At 41.4% G+C, this 23,228-nt stretch overlaps 1 protein-coding gene across 1 annotated transcript; it reads right to left on the bottom strand.

Moving 5' to 3' along the window:
• Positions 1 to 1,976: 1,976 nt before the first annotated feature.
• LOC108934983 (procollagen-lysine,2-oxoglutarate 5-dioxygenase 2-like) lies at positions 1,977 to 22,264 on the bottom strand. Its single transcript, XM_018753231.2, has 19 exons — positions 22,086 to 22,264; positions 16,747 to 16,838; positions 15,711 to 15,823; positions 15,018 to 15,181; positions 14,013 to 14,125; positions 13,314 to 13,377; positions 13,123 to 13,220; positions 12,356 to 12,457; positions 10,610 to 10,735; positions 10,409 to 10,530; positions 9,872 to 9,976; positions 8,680 to 8,805; positions 7,838 to 7,979; positions 6,704 to 6,817; positions 6,409 to 6,474; positions 6,209 to 6,307; positions 5,476 to 5,622; positions 2,395 to 2,520; positions 1,977 to 2,214 (listed from the first exon to the last, which is right to left on the bottom strand). The coding sequence occupies exons 1-19, from the start codon at positions 22,180 to 22,182 to the stop codon at positions 2,059 to 2,061; spliced, it is 2,172 nt and encodes a 723-aa protein (XP_018608747.2). The 5' UTR covers positions 22,183 to 22,264; the 3' UTR covers positions 1,977 to 2,058.
• Positions 22,265 to 23,228: the final 964 nt, after the last annotated feature.

Genomic DNA, 23,228 nt, shown 5'->3' on the forward strand with positions numbered 1-23,228 from the left:
AGAGGATTTGAAATTTACGAGTCATTTTGATAGAGAAGCGTTGCGCTGCCCTAGAGGGAGGGGAAGGACACGACAGTCGGAGTAGTTTTAGTCTCGGTTTCGTCTTTAGCTTCGCTTGCCTCGCTCTGACCATCTGAACCCCAGCGCGTCAGATATTTATGTAGGAGGCAGTGCTCGGCAAAGGAATGTTTCATGTTTGGGACCGACACAGACTTGGACCGCGAACGTTACCGAGGGTTATTCATATTCTGCCAGCGCTTCCTGTGGCAGCAGCTGATTGATGTGCATTATGGGTAAGCAGGGATGTCAAGCATGGAAACAGGGTGGAATGACCTGGATTCGTTATCATGTGCAGAAGATTCTGGCCCACCGTGCCGCTCCCTTTGCAAACCTCATTTCACGTTAGTCATTCACATTTCCAGAGCGCTGGTGGCAGATCGCGTCAGCGCTTCTGATCACTTCCCTGGCAGTTTCCCAGCGCTTTCGGCGTGCGTCGCTGCACAGAGGTCTTAATTGCAGCTCCTCGCATCGCTCGCCAGTCTTTTTTTTTTTTTTTTGCAAAGGTTGCATCCGTGGCATGGCTGGGCTTCAACTTTCACGCCAACGTGTGAGAAGGAATGCAGTCACCCTTCCTCCTGCTGCCTCGCTGTGGCTCAGTAAATCTCAGTGGAGGACACGTACTAAGGGGTCACACAGAGGGCTGTGTTCAGCATCTTTCCGGAGCGCTATTGTGTGTTCAGAAAGAGAAGTTGTGGATGTGGCACTTTTATTTTGTTGGCTCCAAGTGTACAACTGCAGGCCTTCATAAAACATGCCTGTTGCACCTTTCTTTATTCACTGGCCTGCCTGGTCTGATGAACATGACTGTGTCCTTCAGCCTGCTTTGTTTTTCAGCGGAGACTTCAGAGCAGGTGAGCAAACTCTCCCCACGTCATCCATTCTTGATTTTTGCACTAAATCTCCCTCCACGATATTCTCAGGAAAAGATTTAGAACTCACATATAATCACAAATATTACATGCACACTTTATATGCATGTATAGTGTATATGTGTATAACAAGAGTGAGAGACAGACCTAGAGCTGCTCATAAACGGAGTGTGTGCCGGGGAGCCGCTTCCCTCTCACTAAAGTGAATATAAGTGCTGATTGTTTGGAGACCCAGCATGCCTTTCCCAAAGGCTTGGCTAATGCGTTGCCATTATGAGGGAAGAGCTGAACCAGGGCTCTTTTCTTGACTGGCCTTTCTCCTCTCCCACCTATCCAGCCCCCGCAGGTCACAAAGCTTCACGTTTCCATGGCAGCCAGACACAGGGTCCAGTGGGGGGATCGCTGAAGAAAAGCCCCCTTTCAGTAGCTTTATGGCAGACAGAGTGTTAGTAGCTGTGCTCAGTCCACATCCACAGAGGCTGCAATGTGCCTGCCTTGCGGCCAAGGTCAGCTCAGTTCAACTTGGGGGCTGTTAAGAGACTGGTGCTGCGTGGGAGTTTCCATGAGATTCCTGTTAGAATAGGGCCTCACCTAACCTGAAGAGTGGATCTAAAACCCAAAGTGCTGTAACTTTCCATGTCAGTTTGGAATCACTGATGGGGAACTAAAAAAAAAATCATATTTGGAGATTGGATGAATAATTTGTTCTTGCATTATTATGCGTTTATGATTAACATCACAATATGAAACTTCACTCTGTTTATTTCTCATCGATTTGACTGTGTGGGTTGACACACAGCTACAAAATAATAAAGCACTGTAAACAATTGGAAAACTTCATCAGTTAAATTTCTTTCAGGTAGATTTTACATTACAGTTCAGCTGGCTTTGTCCTGCTTTGTGGAAACAAATTAACTGCCTTGTTTGCTTTTATTATTTTTCCCGTTGTTCCTTTGTTTTCCCATTTTAGCACAAAGGGTACGGTTCCAGCTCGCTGCGACCCTGCTTGGGACAAATGGTTGTTGACGATGGGTGGCTGGATGGCTGGATGGCTGGATGGATGGATGGATGGATGGATGGATGGATGGATGGAATGAAACACTGAGCTGCCTGAAGCCAGAGCACCTGCTTATGGGTCAATAAAAGAGACTGCAATGTAGCGTGTACCGCTGGTGGTGGGCAGGCCTTCATGCTGGTGGGTTAGGGTACCTGGGTGCATGAGGCTCCACCCCTTCCTCAGGGACTCGATCGTGCAGTTGTACCTGTGGAACTTACATCCTCCACCCTGTACAAAGCAGTCAACAACAAGTCTGGGTTACTTGCTGAAGGAAACAGCAGTAAACTGTTTACGAACGTACAAGGTTACAAGTCCCTTTCCTAAACACTATGCAGGTCTTCGACAAACACATGTAAAAAGACCTTTATGTAAGTGTTGGATGACAATGCAGTTGTGGCACTCACTCACCTGAAAGTCAGTGCCTTCTTTGTTGAGGGCGATGTTGATAGTGAAGGTCGAGATGTCATGGCGTGGCTTCAGGGTGTCCAGACGGTCAGTAGTGTATTTCGCCACAAAGTTCGTGCGGGCGTAGCTCTGGAAGGGAGGCGTCAGCGAGACACATGGCATGATTGGCATTCAGTGAGTGTTTAATTGCCAACCAATAAGAGAAGTCAGACCACATCAGAAGGTGTAAAGAGAAGAAGTTGAAATCTCGAGGTGTTTTCTAGGCTTACTCTCCATCAGCTTTCTGAACCAATGAATATTTTATTTTCTAAGTCGACAGTATTATTTAGAGCAGCTTTTTTTTTTTTTTTTTTTTGCTCCAGCAACCAGAGTAAATCAACCTTTGCTTTGAGGTTTTTACTTTGAGCTGAAACCTCATCTGCTCTTTCTGCATGGGATACATTTATACATAAAATGAGAAAAAGATCAAACAAAGTGTTAATATTATTTTTTAGAAGCAATATAATTCTCCATCAATAAATACTGACATTTTGGGTGCCTCTAAATTCCAGATTAATACGATACCCCTAAACATCCTTTTGTGTCATATCAACACAGGATTAGTAGAAATGGTGATACATTCTTATTCTCATTCTTAGCATTTTTCCACTAACTTGTAGCCTTTAAAATGTAAATATCCTTGAAACTCTGTAAAGAATCATATGTTTTATAAGGGATAAAAATATGATTAAATCCAACTTTAAGAGTTGCCTTTGAAGAGAAAGGTTGACAGCATCATAACTTAGTTTTCTCCCATGTATCCATTTTTATAAAAATTCAGTTTCATCAGATGGCTCAACAGATCAAAATGATGAAGCACTCGGCCTTGCCACGTTGATAGAATCGTCATTTAAACCTTTGCTGCTTCTTGACTGACACTGATATCGCCCAACGAGGCTGCCTTTAAATTCAGTGGAGAGTGGCCTGAGTGGTGTTTCCCTGGGCTGTCAAATTGTGCTTAGCATAAAACTCAACTAACTCCTCCCTGCACATATACACACAAATGGTGTCTGATGACTCTGCCTTTTTTAGTAATTATTCAAACTGTGAGCAAACAAATGACACCCATTTTTCACATAATGTGTTCATTCACTCTATGAAATCACCCATTAGGCGAACTTGTCTTGTGACGGAGTTAAAGTGCTGTTGCTTCTTTTGGAAAAAATAATCAGTTTCAGAACAAAAAATATGTCGCCTAAAATCAATTAAATGATCAAAATAAAAGGTATTTTTAGGCTTTGCCATGATAACACCAACATGCTCATTATATTTGTAACAGAGATCGTTTCTAAGCTGTCTTTTAATGTTATATTTTCATTCATTTACTATCAGTAATCATTTCCAGTACATTGATTATATGACTCAAGGATTTTAATGATATTTAAAAATGGTTTGAATGCCAGATGAGAAATCAAACGTGGAACTTTTCAGCTTTGGGGAAAACACCGTAGTAACAATGGAGGAAAGCAGTGGTTTTTTAAAGTCTCTTTTATAACCTTTTTCTTTTTATATTAAAAAAGAAACTGTTTTAAGAAAGTTGGTGTTTTAAACTACTACAGGACAATTTTTTGTGTTTTAAACCAAGTTGTTCTCATACTCCCATTCTGGGTGTGTCCCCTCTCTCTTCAGTCTTGTGCCCTGTGTTGCCAGGTTAGGCTCTGGTTCACCACGACCCCGCACAGGACAAGCGGTTTCAGACAGTGTGTGTGTGTGTGTGTGTGTGTGTGTGTGTGTGTGTGTGTGTGTGTACGTGTGTGTTCTCATACTGAAGAAGTGCTTCACAGGTGAGTGTTCTGTTTTCTTTTTGAATTATAAACAAATTGGTACTAAAAGGCTCAGTTTATGCGGCTGGTGTGGAGCATCATTTGCATTTTCTAGTTTTTAAATGCTCTCTTTCACTCATTAGAATTTTTTGAATTTGGGGCATGCTGCTATAGCAGCCATGTGAGGTGCTGATGGGAAATTAAACAGTATTACAAACACACTTGAAAAAAACACATAAAATTGCTGAAAGTCTCTTACCTGTTTTTAAAGGCCACACTTTTAATCTTTCAACTTTTTTTTTTCAAGCTTTCCTGCATTAGCATGCAGTCAATTGGAACGCTGTACAGAAATGGAGTAGTGTTTTCTCAAAAAACAACTGCTTGAAATAACACTATACTGACAACTGGCTTTCTGTTATTAATTAATTTAATTCCCTGCACTTTTTATGATTGTTTCTGTTATTGAATTGTTATGCACCAGTGCGTAAGGTAGCTTGAAAGCAATTGCATTGGACTGGGACTAAATTGATCCTTTTCAAAAGCTGCTACTGCCTGGAATAGTGTGAGAGCAAAGGCGACTGGTGTTCTTATATCAACTGTTTTGACACTTGTGGAAATTAAATGAGCAAAAATGCCATTATACTAAAAAATGCCCATTTTTATTTAAAAAAAGGAATATGCCTTCATATGGTGTTTTAGTGGTTATATCAGTTTGTTGTATTAGTTACATAAGGTCTTGGAGTATAGATATCATAATGCTGAATTTGATGATTTTCTTAAAAATAAATAAGAAATTGACGTATTTAATTCATAACAGAACAATAAAAAATAAAGATTAATTGATTATTACAGATCACAGATTTGAATATTACAGAATTGCAGTTTATATATTAACTGCAATTTTTAGGTTCGGAAAGGAGTCCTTGTAACAGACTATAAGTTTTCACTTTTTCATTTCAGTTACAATTCTCCTGCACAAATCATATAGAAAATGTCAAAATATTAACTTGCTAATTGCCTCAGTCCTCCTGTTGGTGGAGGCACTGAGGTTTAATCAAGAATTTTTAACCTTATCACAGCGTAGGACCCAGTACTGCCATCCAATGTCCTAACTGGCTGGCATTCCCTCAGGAAAGGTAAAAAGTGTGAATTTCATTGTAACCTGTGACAAGCATTTTGAACTGCCACTGGGGACCCCGTGTCAGTCATTACCTCAAAGCGTCATCAATCAAACAGTTTTGCTGTCATTTACCCCAAGGGCCCCACTGAACCGCTGAATTACCTTTGTGTTGTAGCCAAAGAAAACCTTTGTTGCCACCGGTGAAATATACTCTCGGATGAAGTGCAGCCATTCTTTTTCGTACTTGATTTGTGCCATGTGAACGTCGTCCCTTGGGAAGAATTCATAACCACCCTCAAGCTGCGTGTCCTTGAAAGATCAGAACAAGTATGTCTAGGAATCAAAGTCTGCACCAGGATGCATTATTGTGTCTATTTCAGCTGATCCATATTAACCTTGCAGCAACCCTTGGGTTCAAGGGCACTGATTTCTAATGATTTCATAGGCAGCAAATACATGTGTGTTTCATAAGAGTGCACATGTTAAACAAGCTGACATCAGATTTATTACCAATGGGAATGAATATCAGGTTCAGCAGAGCAGCACTGATATAAAAAAACATAGTTTAACCAAGTCAATACAACATGGGTGCTACTGTATCAATCAAAAACTGAAATCTATCCTCACACACCGAACACTTGTTTACTTGTCAAGGAACCACTACTTTTCCCTGTGACTTTACTTCCACTTATTACTTCAGCGGCGCCAAGTGGCACGTGCCCTTTTTGGAATGAATGTGAATCAGGAACTGATAACCTCTAAGAATTTGAGAACCATTAAGTGCCTGTTACACACTTACGCATCTCACGGGGAAGAGCTTGACAAAACCCCCAAAGCAGTTTCTATAACTGGTTAATCCAAAGAGACAGTTGCCTTGCCAACAGCTTGTACTAACCCAGTTTGGTGCGCCCGACCCATAGTTCTCCATCTCTCCAATGAGTTCATCACAGGCTTTGTCAGAAAATATGGGAAACCAGAATACATCTTGACAGGGCTATGAAAAAAAAAAAAATCACAAATGTACATTAATACTAGGAGTTATTTTCAGTCAGTGGAGGCAGCAATGCAAAATGTAAACAGGCATCTTGTATTAACCTCCTCAACGATGCTCTGTGTGAAAATTCTAGAATAATCCGGATGAATGTACTTCTCCTTCCAGTCCTGTAAAGGCAACCAAAAACCTGCTTACAGTATATCCTTCCACAGAGCACTGACAAAATTCTGAACAAAGACTCCTTCATCATAGTCCAACATGCGCTCTAAAGCGATACGATTCATCCCCGGCATTACATCGCCTTTGATGATAATATCAGGGCTTTAGGCTGTTAGCCGACAAGGAGAAATGGGCCTTGAGACATGTTACAATAGCAATGAATCATAATGAACTTACCTCTGGGTTTTCAAATATCTGCCACAAGTCATTGTTGTAGTGAGTAGTCTTGTAGTTAGCTGTGGAAATCAGTCTTCCAAATTCATGGCAGTTTGTGATATACATAAAAATGCCCTGCAGAGAAAACATAAAAGACACAATAGTGTTGGTGTCGTTGTAAACGAGAAGATTTTGTAGTACCCTGCTCAGCAATGTTCTGTGTGGAAATTGTAGATCAAGGCCATTGCAGGTGTTTTGGGAACACGGTACCAATTTCAGTCGATGTGCTTGACCTGTACCACTGACACAGCTCGAGGCGATGCATTATGACCGCCGACGTGAAGGATATGTTCACTTGCATCCCTTCGGTTTCAACTTCAGCCCACCGAGCTAACAGCTGGCATCCGAGGAGATATTTGTAGTAGCGTTCTTTTTAGTATCTGTTATTTGAGACTATGTAGTAAACAGGAATATAAATTCAGCATTGTGGTCTAAAATTGAGGTTTAGATAAATTCAGGTCGCAAGAAAACGGAGCTATTGCTAATCCAGATAGGAGAAGGTCTTGGTCAAATTCATAAAGTGGTGTTAAAAGACTCACACCTCTGTAATAGTCCACTAGTGAAGTTTAGCAATAAATTAATACCTATAGAGTCTGATCACTTCCTACACCGCAGCAACAGCATTCTGCTCCTCCACCTTTAGCTGCTTGCTAGTCCCATTCACTCAAATTCAAAAATCTGCAGGTTCACAGCTCTGGCTCTAGTGCATTACAATGAGCTCCCTGTGTCCCTCAGAGCTGCTGAATCCCTTCCAACATTTAAGAAGTGTTTCAAAACACGTATCTGTCAGACCCACTTCTCACGTGATTTCCTAACAGCTCCGTCAATTTGCATCACGCCATCGGTCACAATTATGTCTGTATTTCATATTGATTTTACATGCAGCTACTCACCAGGACACAACACTGGAGAAGCTGACTTCTGCATCAGTAATTGTGTGTATGCATCTACCACTCTTTGTCTATGTGCAACGCACTTCTATTTATTTTATTTCTGAGTTGCGCATCGCTTTGAAGAAAAGTGTCTGCTAAATGATTAAACGTAAATTTAAACAGGGTTTCGGTATGTTACCAGGGAGCTGTGGATGTGTCTCACCAGTTCTCGTATGTTCCTGCACAGTGCCACGTCTGGTTCCAGTTTGCTCAGTGTGAAAGCGTCCCTTTGCCTCAGCTGCTCCCTCAGAGTCGTGCCTTTTATGAGGTACACATGGCCCACGTACGGGACATTCCACACTCCGCTGAGGGAACAAGCACAATAAACACCAAAGACTCCTTACACTGAATTCATTTCAATATTTCTGGAAAGAAAATTGTCCATTTTTATATTTTCCAAGTCATCTACAGCCAAGATTCATACCCGGACAGTAAAAGCAGGATAAGGGTCTAGTTTTCTTATTTCGTTGAGAAACTGTCAGAACAAATGACCCATATAAACAGTGAACTTTATCGAGGCAGCTGAATGTGTACCCATGTAGTGTGAGGCACTGTTTTAAGCTCAGTAGAACCAGCCAACCAGTTTCGATAACCGCTTGTCCCGAGCGAGGTCATGGCAAGCCGGAGCCTCTCCCGGAGACACTGGGCTTAAGGCTGAAGGGGCAGGGGCACCCAACACCCTGGACAGGATGCTAGTCCATTGCAGGGCCACACAAGTAGGTACCCAGGCACACAGCCGGGCGAAGGTACTGGAGCAATTTTTAGGGCAAGCACTTCGCTCAAGGACACTACAGCTAGAGGCGGGAACCCTTAGGGCCGAAGGCAGCTGCTCCAACCACGACGCCACCAGCCGCACCTCTAGGCTCAGTAGATTTTGTGCCAAATGAAAGTTTTACATAATCAGTGAAGAATGTATTAAAAGAACAATTTTTACGTTGGGTTTGGAACATTTACAGAAGTGTTTGCCCTACACTAAAACACAGTGACACACACGCACACACTTACACACGTCTTGCACGTACAATGTCCAGGTAGCCCTCAGATCTTGCAAAATAGCCATCTGGTCCCAAGGCTCCCCAGAAGTTTGATGACATTTTACCCCGACGACTGACAAGGGGAGCAATTATTTTTCTGGTGGATAAGAAAAAACTTGTTATAAAAGGGTATTTATGAGTCATTGACCATCAAATGACTTTCAAGGCAGTACAGCTCCTCAAAGTGGTCAAACAACAAGACAACAGCAGCTGATACAACAGTTTCACTGTTACAAACACACACACACACAGAGATACAGATACACAGATATAACACATACTTACATATACATAGTGGGTGCAGAAAGTATTCACCTGCCTAAAGTGTTACCACAAACTGTGGTGTTACCGCTGAAATTTACAACACATTCAAACCGCTTTTGTTTTGCATTGTTTAACATCATCATCATGTTTTGATGGGACACAGTTTGTTTTACTCTGAATGCTTCGCTCAAAAGCGACTTGCAATGTTGTGTTATTTCATGCTATTTCATTTATACAGGTTAGTAAGAGGTAAGAAATTTTCAGAACCGCTTGTCCCATACGGGGTCACGGGGAACCGGAGCCTACCCGGTAACACAGGGCGTAAGGCCGAAGGGGGAGGGGACACACCCAGGACGGGACGCCAATCCATCGCAAGGCACCCCAAGCGGGACTCGAACCCCAGACCCACCGGAGAGTAGGACTGCGGTCCAACCCACTGCGCCACCGCACCCCCGTATATTCAGGTGAGAAAATTCAGGTGAGAAAATTCAGGTAAGCAGATCACTCAAGGGTACTACAGCAAGAGGTGGCATTCCAACACCAGGGATCAGAATAGCACCTTTAAGCATTGCGCCACATGTTACACCATACTGCTCCTTCCAGTGGGATTGCTATTGAGTGCTATGAAGCAAGCCCACTGACACAGACTCATCAATCCATATTATTTTAAAAGACACTCTTTAAAAGAGGGGATCTGCTCATCTGACGTCCCAGCAACGTAAGCTGACTGCAGAAGCGGAGCAAAACACAGCTGCTCTTTACTGGTGCTAAAAGAAAAACCACAAGTTCCTCTTTGTAACTAATTGACTCATTTTTTCAATGGTTCTGGTCCTCCAGTCTCCTTGGTCAAATGGGTCCCTGTTGGACGACAAGTGACGTGACACATCATGCGACCCCACCTGTTCTGCTCAATGAGGAGTCTCAAAGCCGCCCCGTTTGTTAGCGTCACATCGGAATCCATGCTGAAGTAGAAGTCACATTCCACATCCCGGCGACACAGGTCCCTACGGGAAATGGATTAAAAACAGCTCTTGCTTTGAAACGCTGACGACAAAGCGAAAGGGAAGTCTGCATATGAAAGCACAGAGTTCTCCAGGGTGTGCAGTTCAGCTGCAACATCTCATTACACATGTTACCATGGATGCCACCAGTGGTTATGAATTATGCCAGTTACACATTTCTGACACACTTCCAAGTTTCAAGATGAGAGAAAGAACTCTATTCCTCTGAAATAAATAAAGTGAACAGCACCGTGGTAAGCAATAATTACTCCACACCAAGGCATAAATCAGAACCCAGAATGGGGTTTCAGTTGCCACTGGTAATTTGAGGAAGGGCAAGGAAACCCAGTACTTTGGGTTGGCTTTTGTTCACCTACTGACTGCCGGGAAGAGCAGCTTCCCCACAAGCACATGAAGGAGATATGTTTCACATACATCCCCATGTTTCTTGCCTCTCCTTCGCTCAGACCTTCCTCTGGACCCACAACTTTGAAGTTCTTGAAGATGGTCCCATTTTCCTCCCGAAACCTCCGGACATGTTTCTTGTGGTAAACTTCCTGGACAGTAAGAGGAAGCCGGGGTCAGACCATGTGTGACAGAAAACATCCTGTGACCACAGACATGGAGGATACGCACTTTGTTATGGATAAACACACTCAGGCAGTCTTTTGGGTAATCCAGCACCAACAAGCGCTCTAGAAACTCGGGCAGAAAGGGAGTCGGCTGTTCGATGAACACACCCAGGGTGACGCGCGGATATTCCTTCATAAAACAAAAGCAGCATGTGTGAAAGGACAGCTGATTTTAAAAAGTGACGTAAAAAATCACAAACATTGTTTTCACACGTAAACAAAGGGAAAGTTGTAAAAGATTTACAACAGCTGTCTGAAATGTGTAAATACAACACACTTCCAGTGCTGTTATGAGTGTTTTCCCATTCGTTTACTATGAGCACATTCAAGGTTGATGAAAATGAAACTTTGATGAAAATTAAGAGAAGTACATTTAAATTTTTGTAGGTATTAAGTAAGCACATAGTTCTGCTGGAAGTCATAACCACAGAAGGCAGACATGAAACCGAGCCAGGTTCACACTTAAAATTATAGTATGGACAGTGAAGGGGAGATGGTACTATAAACACAGCTGGAGTAAATGGAGGACCCGACACCAGCAGTCTGTGGGAGCTGCAGGTGGGAGCTGTCTGCATGAGCAGCCCAACAATGACAGGCACGTAGTGCTAGCAGGTCATGTGTCAAACAGCACCCTCCATGTGTTCGGGAAAATTGTCACCTGTTCCTCAAACAAGAGACACACATCAGGTGCTTGTAACTGATTCCAGTTTCCTCCCGCAGTCCAAAGACACACAATTCAGATGATTGGTGACACTAAATTGTCTGTAGTGTGTGAATGGGTTAGTGAATGTGTGCATGTGTGGCTACCCTGCAATGGACTAGCGTTCCATCCACGGTGTACTCCACCTCCAGCCTTGTGCCTAATGGTTCCGGGATAGGCTCGAGTTCACTGCAACCCTACTCAGCACAAACAGTTCATGAAACTGGATGGATATTTCAAACTGTCCATCGGTATGAAGTGGAATAAAATTAAGTTGGGAAGTGGAATTTATTAACATTCTGGAGCCTTTTTAATGGTATTAGCTATTCAAATTTAATCCGTAGCACTGAATTTACATGTATTTGTTTAAAACTTTTCTCCAAAGCAACTTTCTGTGTTAAGTTGCTGACATTCATTTACTCATTTATACAGCTAAATAAGTTTTACTGTATCAATTCAGAGTACGGACTTAATTCAAGAGTACCGCAGCAGGATATGGGATTAAAATCTGGGTACTTCAATTGCAAGGGAGCCACTCTAACCACTATGCCACCTGCCAGGTTTTCTTTTTCCATGGGATCAAAATGTAACCTCCCATTCCTTTCTGATCTATCTCAAACACTGGCAGCAGTGTAGACTGAGGAACTCCCTTCTCAAACAACCTGGACAGGTCAGCAGCGGTGGCAGTCGGACAGCGAAGCACTATCACACACACACATTGACTGAAGCTGCTTGTCCTGAGTAGGACCACGGCGAGCCGGAGCCTAACCCGGCAACACAGGGCATAGAGCTGGAGGGGGAGGGAACACACCCAGGACGGGACGCCAGGCTGTCGCAAAGTACCCCAAGCAGGAATCAAACCCCAGACCCACCAGAGAGCAGGCACAGGCCAAACCCACTGCACCATCGCACCCCCACAAAGCACTATCAGTAACATGAAATTCAGTTTGAATTGCTTTATGTTCTCATTACACAAGACAACACAGCCCCACAAAATGCCACCAGCATCAGTATGGATATCAGAGTATGGTGCATCGTTAGGAGGCTCACTCTGATCTGGGATAGGTCCCACATGTCCTGATTGCATGTGCCACACCCATGCTCATGACCCAGAGTGTTGGGGATGTAGTTGCCCAGGGAGTTGAGGTTCACCTAGGATGAAAACGTTTAAATTTATTATTTAAATAATTACAGTGAAAATCAATACAAATGTCAAAGCAACAGAGTGAGTGAAACAAAAGACTCTTATCCACTGATACACTGGTACCTGTCAGACAGAAACTTGGTTGGATGCCTCAAGTTGGCCTCTGGAGAATAGAATTTCACCCTCACATCTCACATTCACATAGCACCATGCAGACACCGTCCAACTGAAGTTAAGCTGTGATCATTAGTCACAATTAATATTTTACTATGTCTATTAAATAGGATTAAAGGCCAGGTACAGGGCATACCTGTACTAAATACAATTTCACCTTTTAATAAAGTGTTTGACATAGCATATGGTGGGTAATATTTCCAGACTGCAAAAATTGTCACTCACGTGAAGTTTCAGACCATAATGTACTTTTTTTGTACTATAATTGTATATATTCCCAAAGGCTTAAAAATATCAAGTTCAATAATTAATTCAATACACAGTAAACTGTTTGTATTATTAATTACTCAACTCTGAATCCACAGAGTGCATACAAATTCACCTTCAATTTTTAGTTTTAACTCATGGGTTTTTCAATCTGGAGAGAAAGATGGAGGCTGTGTTTATGCATTAAACTTGACTGTCCCAAATCTCAGTCAGTAACAGTTCATCAACTCACTCGGGCATTCCTGTCGCCGTGGATCACCACTGGTAGCGTGTCGTATGCAGCGTTCCTCACTCTTGCCTTTTTGGGCTCAAACTTCAACCGGACTTCACCTGAAAGGTGGCACAGACATTTGAAGTTTCTGTAGGTGGGTGCATTTGAAAGGCGCATCCTTCTGTTTACGTTTGCCATGAGCTATCACTCACCGAGGGCTCCATTCAAGGTCTGGAAGATCTCACACCTGTCATCCAGTGTCACATTCAGAAGTTCCTACAGATTCATCCAAGAAGGAATAATATTCAAATTTTAAAATCAAATCTTCTTGTTCTTTCAAATCTCTAAGTAGTGCCTTGTTTCTTTTAATAGCACTTCGCATCCTATAAAGTGTACACTGTTTACTGCTGTTATTATTATTATTATTATTATTATTATTATTATTATTATTATTATTATTATTATTCACTCACTCACTATCATTAACAGCTTGTTGAAGGCAGGTCCAAAGCCTATCCTGGAAGCAGAGGGTACTAGGCTACTGTGAGTACACCTTGAACAGGCAATCACTCCAGTACAGGGTAGCAAAACACACAATCACTTGCTCACACAGTCACACCCTATGAGTAATATAGAGGCACCAATTAACCTGAAACACTTGATGCCTTTGTCCAAGGTCACTTACAAGGATAGGTTTGTACAAGCCAAAAGAGTGCCTACAAGGCTGCAACATAACCAGGCAGACCATTCAGTCCAGAATTAAATAGTACTGTAACAACATAATTAGTTGTTACAGCACTGTCATGTGGCAACTGAGGAGAGGAAAACAAGTAAAAACTCAGAGGCCAAGAAAGTAGGAGAAAAATAACCCTCTTACCTAGTTTTAAGTTTAAATGGGAAATGCCACTCACCCTTTGAAGTGGGTCCAAGTATAGTCTGGTGTAAAAAAGGTGATCATCATCATCCTCCAGAGGGTTTCGCTGCTCAAATATTTTGTTAATATATGGAGCATATCCAATGAGGCCTGGGAAACAGCAATAGGTGGGAATGCAGGAGGACATGGAGAGGAACAGCTATTCACAATGATTGTTGTACATGTGTAGGTTGTTTGTTCATTATTTCATAATTCTTTTCCTCTTTTAAAAAAGGATAATGCAAAGGAAAACTCACAATGTAAATTAAATTGTTTGCAGGGGAACTTAAATGTTCTTCAAGAGCATAAACCACAACCTCTCACCCCCACTTTACTTGATGGATGTACTGTTTTATTGTAGATACAACCAATCCAGAAAGGGGAAAAGGTCTTCAGTCTTGTTTAAGTAACTTGACAGACTATGACAGGCAGAATGAAGTATTGCACTTATTCTGCAACTTGACTTCACTTAAACTCTTCTTTTTACTCAACAAAAAATATGGGCCAGTTTGTGAAAAAAGACAACTTAGTGAAATGCAGGGAAAAATATTGCTACATAAATACTTTTATATACTTTAATACCATTTTATCTTACATCTTGTATTTAAAAACAATTCATAATTGTCTTGCAGGTAGTCATTCTTTGCATTTTTAGATAGTCACCTGTAGAAACTCAATTTTTAAATGTTTGTAATGACAATTCAATGAGGAATATAATTCTTATGTACTTGTGTTTATTACAGTGGTGACCTGCTGGTGAACTAGAGCATTTTGAATGTAAAATCTGCTGAAAGATGCCTGGACATACAAATTCTTTTGAATGCAGAATATGAGGCATGAATGAAAGGAATCCAGAGGAGTTTAGGTGCTTCTAACTCTCAGACTGAATGTCCAAAAAATGTATTTGTATAGAAGGTGAACATTTCTGAGAAATGCAAAACTGCGAGCCATACACTGAAAAACACACAAAGAAACCCTCCAGTACAAGGGCACCATTACTAACCTACAGAGCCAAGGGGTCTCTTCCCATTGAGCTCTGACAAGGGTCCCTGGGCCATTCTCTCCTCTGGCTGGATAAGCTTCTGGACCGCCAGTACCACTTTGTGGTTGATCTGGTAGAATTTCTTTAGAAGTTCCCCTGGATCCGCAGCAAAGATAACATCTAAGCTAAACAAAGGAAATGAAAAATGTCCTTTAACATTTTTCTTTACATTTTATATATATATATATGTATAGAAGTAGACATATGTATATAAATATATGTATGTATGTATGTATATATGAATTTCTTCCATGGACTTGGAAAAAAAAAAACAAGTTTATTTTTATAATCTTGAATGAATGATTTCAGTTGACAAAACTGATCTTGGAAAAACTGGGCTAACAGCCACTATAAAAAACTTTATAAGATACCATAATACCCTTTACTGTGTGTATGGATCACATTGTATTTTCCTCAGTGCAAACAAAACATTTCAGAATAATGCTGGGGCAATGACCTCTTCATAGCTAAAGGGTACACCAACAGCAAGTCATCAGGTTGCAGCAGTGCATTACAATCGTTTCCAGATGCTGGATGTACAATAAGTGATCTGCGTCAACTGGGTTTCAGCACTGCTGAACATCTCACAACACACAGACTCTCACCACATACTGGTGGAACAACTGAAATTCTCCTCAGTACGAATCATCCTACCTGCCCATGACCATGACCACAAGGTTGTCCTCACTGCTCAGTGTCCCCATCACATCCCTCAGCAGTTGAGTTCTCTGGCCTCCACTAGTGACATTCTCACCCATCCCAATCACCTGTAAGGGAAGAAGCAGGGTCATGTTTCTGAAATCTCTCCACTCCTGGGCTTTCTCCTCAACGTACAGCTCCTCATTTATTGGTACATAAGCGAAGGATGCTGGCACAACGGCCACTCTTCAGTTTCAAGCAACCATTTTAGTTATGAAAACAGAAATAATAAGACTGATTTTTACTTTGTTGGTATGAGTAAATGTGATTGGTGTGGCATGGCCATTTTTCAGCAGCAAGCATCATAACCAAATGGTTGCAGGTTCTTGTTCTCAGCCCTGGGTGAGACTCTTTAGTAAAGTAACTATGTGATGGGTTGCAGCTGTGAGCTAAGCATTGGAAGGTCAGCCAAGGGACTGAGACATTATGTTTACATTTATTCATTTAGCTGATGTTTTCCATAAGATGACTTAGACTTTTTCGATTAATTCAGATTTATTGTATCAAGATTTAGTATTTATTCATTCATTCAGTAACGGATTGCCCAGCGCACAAATGCAGTGGGTTGCATCTTATCTGGGAAGCATGGGGTATGAGGTAGGGTACGCCATGGATCCAGGGTACATATGGGCAGGATGCCATGAATGAAAAGTTAATCCACATACACTCATGCACTATGGGCAATTTAGAGCTACCGAGGGAACCTGAACAGCATGTCTTTGGACTGTGGGAGGAAACCGGAATACCTGGAGGAAATCTGCGCACACACACACACACACGCACACATACGCACACAGGGAGAACATGCAAACTCTACACAGACTGAGCTGGATTCAAACCCACATTCAATCTCACAGCTAAGTGAAGCACCACTGCTACCCATTGTACGATCATGCTGCTTATAACACTCTCTATATAAATTTCCATTCCACAGCAATTACTACCATACTGTATATTACCGCATGCTCATGGGAAACACCTCTCCATGTACCTTAACAGTGTAGCTGAAGTAACCTGCTGACTGCATGAAGCGAAGGAAGCTGTCAGTCTCTTGAGTGGCAATGGTGACAATCAGCAATTTGTCTGAAAGTAAGAAATTAAGGTTGAACCTAGTGGTACACAATAGGCAGTAAAAGCATATTCATATCTTAACTGAAAAGAGTGATTGGTTTTTTTGGCTAACACTTTTCATTTCTACCAGCCATTTAACATGGTCCAAAGTGCTAGGAAAACCATTCAATGTAAATCAAATCCAAGAAGAGTATTGGTTCAATTCCAAAGAAAAATCCCACTTTTGCATCTCTCGCTATTATCATGAAAAGCAAGAAGAGCTACCTCCTCGCGGTGACCCCCGGGCAATATCCCTGATGGCTAAGCACTCTTCAGATTGATCAAACTGGTCTCACTACTACCATGCAAGCAAATTCACAAAAAAAGAATTTTGCCGAGAAAAGCCTTCCAAGACTTGACTGACCCAACAGCTCTACAACTTAACGTTGAAGGACTGACACCTGCCAAATGTGACATCATCAAGCAACTTGCTATTTGAACACAATGCAGTTGCGATCTTGCTTCAAGAAACACACACCAACTTCAGCGATCAGGTGAAAATACCTTTCTTCAACCCTCAAAGCTGCAGATGTAGCCACATATTTCATCAAAAATGGCAAATTTGCAGAACGCGATAAAATGTTTACCTGTAAAGTGCCCAATGAACTAAAACCTTCAGCAGATATGGGACCGTATCAAGAATTTTCACCTCAAGAAATGGATATCGCAATCAAATGTCTCAAACGTGGTAAAGTTCCAGGCCTGGACAACATACACCCAGAATTCATCATAAATGCTAGCAAACAGACTATCAATTGGCTTAGGATCTTCCGTAACATATGTCTTAAACAAAACTAAATTCCGAAAATATGGCGACATGCAAAAGTGCTTGGGATACTTAAACCGAATAAACCAGCAGAAGAAGCTAGTAGCTACTGACTTATCAGCCTGCTGTGCATTACATATAGTCTATTCCAGAGATTAGTCTATAACCCCATCCAGCCAATAGTTGACCCACAGCTCCTGGATGAACAAGCCAGTTTCCGACTAGGAAGACGCACCACTGACCAAATCATGCTACTAACTGAAAACATTGAGGAGAACTTTCAGAAAGGCCTAAAAAGTGGCACCGTGTTCGTTGACCTGTCAGCAGCATACGATACAGTCTGGCACATAGCTCTAGCAATGAAACTATACCAAAGAATTCCAGACAAGATATTAGTTAAGTTTATACTTACTCTGACAACCAACCGAAGCTTCACAATGATACTAGAGAAAGACAGCAGCAAGAAAAGATTCCTGAAAAACGATGTTCCCCAAGAATCGGTTCTTGCTCCCCTGTTGTTCAACGTATATACAGCACTGCTGATATACCAACAACAGTGTCCAAGAAGTTCATCTATGCAGATGACATTGCTTTATTAACCGCAGTAAAAAACTTCAAAGAAATAGAAATGACATTAAGTTCTGATTTAAACAAATTGACTACTTTCAAAACTGGAGACTTAAGCTCAATGCCAGTAAGACTGTACGTAGCTGCTTCCACCTCACTAATGCCTTAGCAGACTACAGACTGAAAGTTACACGCAAAGGGAATGCTATTCCTTCAAACAATTTCCCAAAATGCCTTGGAGTAACACTTGACAGAACTCTCTTTTACAAACACCATTTAGACCAAATGTCAAAGAAAGTAAATGCAAGGAACAACTTATTGAGAAGACTAGCTGGCCTCTCATGGGGAGGAAACTTCAAAGTGCTACAAATAACCTCAGTAGCACTCATATACTCTGTAGCAGAATACTGTCCACCAGTATGGGCTAGAAGTGCCCACATTAACAAGGTAGACTGAGCTTTAAACACCACAATGAGAATTGTATCTGGTTGCATCTGCTCCACACCATCAAATTACCTACCTGTTGTAAGTGGCATACTCTACCTCCTCCTGATATCAGGACAAACACACAATGCATAGCGTTAGCAAAACATTCCTTAAACGATAAAAGCTCATTGCTTTACAGTCACCTAACCACTGTTACCTCTGGCCAACAAAAGCAACTCTGCCTGAAATCTCGAAGCCCATTCCATCGGTGCGTGATGCAGCTGCTTCACAGCAGCAGTGGCATGTCACCGAAGGCCTGGGCGGAAGCTGAATGGCAAAAGCAATGGACAAAGACCGGTGACTCATGGCTACACAGATTTATCCCAGTGCCATCCTCTGAACTGCCTGGAAGCCAGCTACACCGACACTGGTGGGAGCGCCTAAACCGATTACACACCAGGCACAACCGATTCAGGGCACACATGTAGAAAATGGGACTAGCAGACAGCCCTGGATGCCCATGCAGAGAACAGCAATGAACTGCAAAAAATCTGCTGGATTACTGTCCCACGTGCACGCCCACACCAGTGGATTTGATGAACATCAATGATACAGTTGTTAAACTTTGGCTACATGAAGCCAGTTTTACAGCTTAAAGCTTGCCCTGTGTTCCTAAAGACCTGTTTTTGAACATACGATGGATAGATAAATAAATAAAAAAACCATGAAAATGTTCACATTACTACACACACATTTTCAGAACCGCTTGTCCCATACGGGGTCGCGGGGAACCGGAGCCAACCCGGTAACACAGGGCGTAAGGCCGGAGGGGGAGGGGACACACCCAGGACGGGACTCCAGGTCATCACAAGGCACGCCAAGCAGGACTGGAACCCCAGACCCACCGAAGAGCAGGACTGTGGTCCAACCCACTGCGCCACCGCACCCCCTGGGTGTTCACATTACTATTGAGCAGCAATTCAGTTTCAACTGCAACAGAATTGTACATGAAAGCACTGAGTCATTATTTATACAGGAAACATGGCTTGGTATGTCTGTGTGGGTGTTGGGGGTGTGGGGATTATCTAACTGTCTGACTTCCTACACCACATTGCACTCTCCAAAGTCCACATGTCCAATGAGCAGCCACAATGGCAGTTGATACTGATGATGTTACCAACAATGGTTTCCTAAAATTTCTAATGTTCAGGGAAAAAGACATACTCCAGGAAATGATGAACTGGCTATAAAATATGGATGTAGTATAATTTCCGTGTTTCATCAAATCAGTCACCAAGCATACTGACTTCAGACACCACCACAATAAGATTTTATTCTCTATGGACACGTAAGGATCATGGCTGTAATTAATCGCTGCACAGATACTTGGAGTTCAGGTCTAACACACAGTAAAAGTAGACATTTCTTTGCCCTAAACTACAGTAACTCAGCTTGCACCATGAGCACAGATTTCTTGGACACAGACCTGCATCTAAAATAGACACACATATTATTTCTTTTCTTGCGGTTGTAGAGCTCCCATGATTGTTAAAACACACCAGCAGTACCATCCAAAGCTTTGCAGAACGTTTCATATGGACTGTGTATGGATTATCTCATCGTCATTGCGGCTGCAACAGGTCAAACTTGCAATAATGGATCATGAATTTGTCTTAAAGTAGTAGGACAGCCCAAATCCATCTTTATATGTCATATACAGAGGTAAAATCAAAAAACTAAGAAATTAACAGATCAAAATCCATCAGAATACATGGACAGCACTTTTTCCACAGCATTCCTTTCAACATAACATGATCACCAACATAACACACAGTAACAGTATTTAACCAGCGCGCATTTGTCAGTTTCATGTTAAATTTAACACTACGTTGTAAATTTAATTAAATAAACATGAAAAAGTCTCAGCAGCACAGCTCCTTTTTGGCATGTAAACTTGAATTAAAAATGCTTCATTTGGACTAATTAAACTGTTGTTCTTTATCATTGTTCACAGGCAAACTTTTGCACATAAACCTTTGGACAGATTATTATTTATTTGTTTTTCAGAAGGAAATCATTCATTGTTAACATATATAATTTCGAGGGGAGGGTGTGGTGGCGCAGCGAGCTTGACCTGTGCCTGCTCTCTGGTGGGTCTGGGGTTTGAGTCTTGCTTGAGGTGCCTTGCGACAGACTGATGTCCCATCCTGGGTGTGTCCCCACCCCCTCTAGCCCTGCACCCTGTGCTGCCGGATTAGGCTCCATCTTGCCACGACCCAACCCGGAACAAGGAGTTTCCGTGTATGTGTATTAATTTAGACAACTAGCCAACTGCTTAGACACGTCACATTTTAAAAAGTGTTACAAAAGTCAGTTTTAAAGCTATTTGTTCTTTGTGGATGCCAAGTTTAGAATGTGCTCTAGAAGAAAAGGCAAATGTTAATGAAAAGGTGAACACTTCACATTTAGTTTCTTTACAGAAATGTTCTTTTTAAGAACTGCTCTTGTATTGGTGCTGTACTTACTGTAAATCAAGATAGGTCTTATGTAACCCCTGCACCCTACACAAAGGCACTCTGCATTTTAATGTATTTATCCTGTCATGGGATAGCTATTTGCCCTGGATAAAGGCATCCACCAAATAAAAACCATAATAAAAGAATTTAATAATAACAGTTTACACTGTTCTTTGTATTGAGCATGGGAGTCGCTTTCTGTAATTGTCTAGACTGCAAAGACCTGCAGTGTTTGGTCTTTCTAATCCTAAAGGCCATAAATAGAGAGAGATCACATCTGGGTTTGTAGCCCACCCAGTCTGCCTTGGGGTTGGATCACACACATCAAGTCACTTCAAGGTTAAGAGGCTTCAGCAGCACGACTTAATTACACGTTGTTTTAGACAAACCTCCTAAATATATACTCCTGCAAAAGCAAACAGCCCACTAAATTTTCATTTGTTCAAAGCTGAAGTCCACTGTAGAATTTTAATCATAGAGAAAAAGACAGTTAAACTGAAAAATTCTTATCAGTCTGAAGACAGTCATAATTTTAAAACAATTCCATTACAAAATGTTATCACTTATTTTTTGTATAAAATTAAGGTATGTTTAATGTGTCTCTCCAGCCTATTTCGTAGATTACTCCTCTTTTACAATTGCAACGGGAAGATGAAAAAAATAATGGAAGGATAAGACTGGGGCAAAGTGAAATGACACAGAATAATACACCAAAGCATACACAGAACAAGAAATGATGAAGATTTATTATTTTGGTTGTCTTAAGCTCTACACTCAGCAAAAGGTGATCAATTCAAAGTAAATGAGCAAGCAAAACTGTAAAAAAAAAAAAAAAGAAAAAGCAGCTCTAAAACAATTTTAAAAGCTTTAAAGTACATTGAAAACGGATTGTCTCTTTAAGGCAGCCAGATACATACAACATCATCAACATCACATCATCCTTACCTGTGAGAAGTGCACCTGCATTCCTGTGGTCAAAGCAAACAAACTGTATCATTGAGCAAATACAAATGAAAACAATTCTTAAATAATCCATCACCATACTGATCGGACCATTACTTAAAAAACATGAAAACACTAAAGAAACACAAACGTGTTTCTCTGGCTTTTCCACAATAGTACACTTGGTTTCTACAACCTCTTGAATTAAATGCCTCATATGATGTTTTTTTTTTTTTTTTTTTTTTTTTTACAGGGAAGCAGCGTCATTGGTGGGAGAGCCGTATAAATGAACAGTATCCAGAACACTGTCTGTAAAAGAGCAGATGGCTGCAGGCGTGGTTCCTTAACTATTTTTTCCCCGAGTACAGTAGAAAAAAATTCTCCCAGAATGGCACTAAACAACAAATTACCAAATCCTGTTCAAAGCAGTCTTGGTAAATCCTTGCAAAAAGCATTTATTATATCAGAGCAAGAAATACAGTGACTGAGCTTTTCTAATTTGTTCAATGTAAATTATGTCTGAAAATGTGACACTATAATATTATGGTAATATTTAGTTTCTGTTATAACAGAAGTTTTTAAGAAGGCTTCTGAAACTCCTGTGGACTACTTCATATTTTCACATAAAGTAGGCTCCCTTTGGTTGACTATTTGTTTTTAAGATACAAACTAACCCTGAGTAAAAAGGCTAAATCAACATAAATCCAATAATGTGCAAATGTACTACATATCTGTCTGCATTGTTACGTTTACTGTTACACAAGAAAATCCTGCTGTAAGCGTGTGGATTTCAAACATTTGTTCTTTATTTTCTGAATTCAAAGACATGCATTAAATTCTGCAAAGGTGAACTTCTGCCATTCAAATCAGGCAGGTCCGCTCTGCTTGGTTTGGGTTTTTATGGAGAATGGATCAATAAAGATTAGCCCTGGTTCCAGGATGGGCCTTGCTTTGTCTAGAGCTGTTGGCATGGAATGAGGCAGGGGCCCAGATAATGACAATAGCAGCTCATTTGTCTTAGTTACAGCAGGACATCTGGTTCTGATTTCTCCCAGGCAAGGTGGTGTGTCCACATGAATTATGGGCAGCCTTTGTCTGTATGAAGTTGGTACAGCTTTTACTTTGAATGAAAATGGTCCGAAAATG

This window comes from Scleropages formosus, chromosome 3 (genome assembly GCF_900964775.1).
Source record: "Scleropages formosus chromosome 3, fSclFor1.1, whole genome shotgun sequence".
NCBI lineage: Eukaryota > Metazoa > Chordata > Actinopteri > Osteoglossiformes > Osteoglossidae > Scleropages > Scleropages formosus.

What these genes read in the sequence shown, in the direction of transcription:
- LOC108934983 (XM_018753231.2), bottom strand. Translation starts at nt 22,182, where the DNA reads ATGGTGATGGATTATTTAAGAATTGTTTTCATTTGTATTTGCTCAATG. An exon ending in TGCAGGTGCACTTCTCACAG is followed by an intron (nt 16,839 to 22,085) that starts GTAAGGATGATG and finishes TCTTACTTTCAG; the next exon opens with ACAAATTGCTGATTGTCACC. An exon ending in GGTCGGGCGCACCAAACTGG is followed by an intron (nt 5,623 to 6,208) that starts GTTAGTACAAGC and finishes TGATCTTTCAAG; the next exon opens with GACACGCAGCTTGAGGGTGG.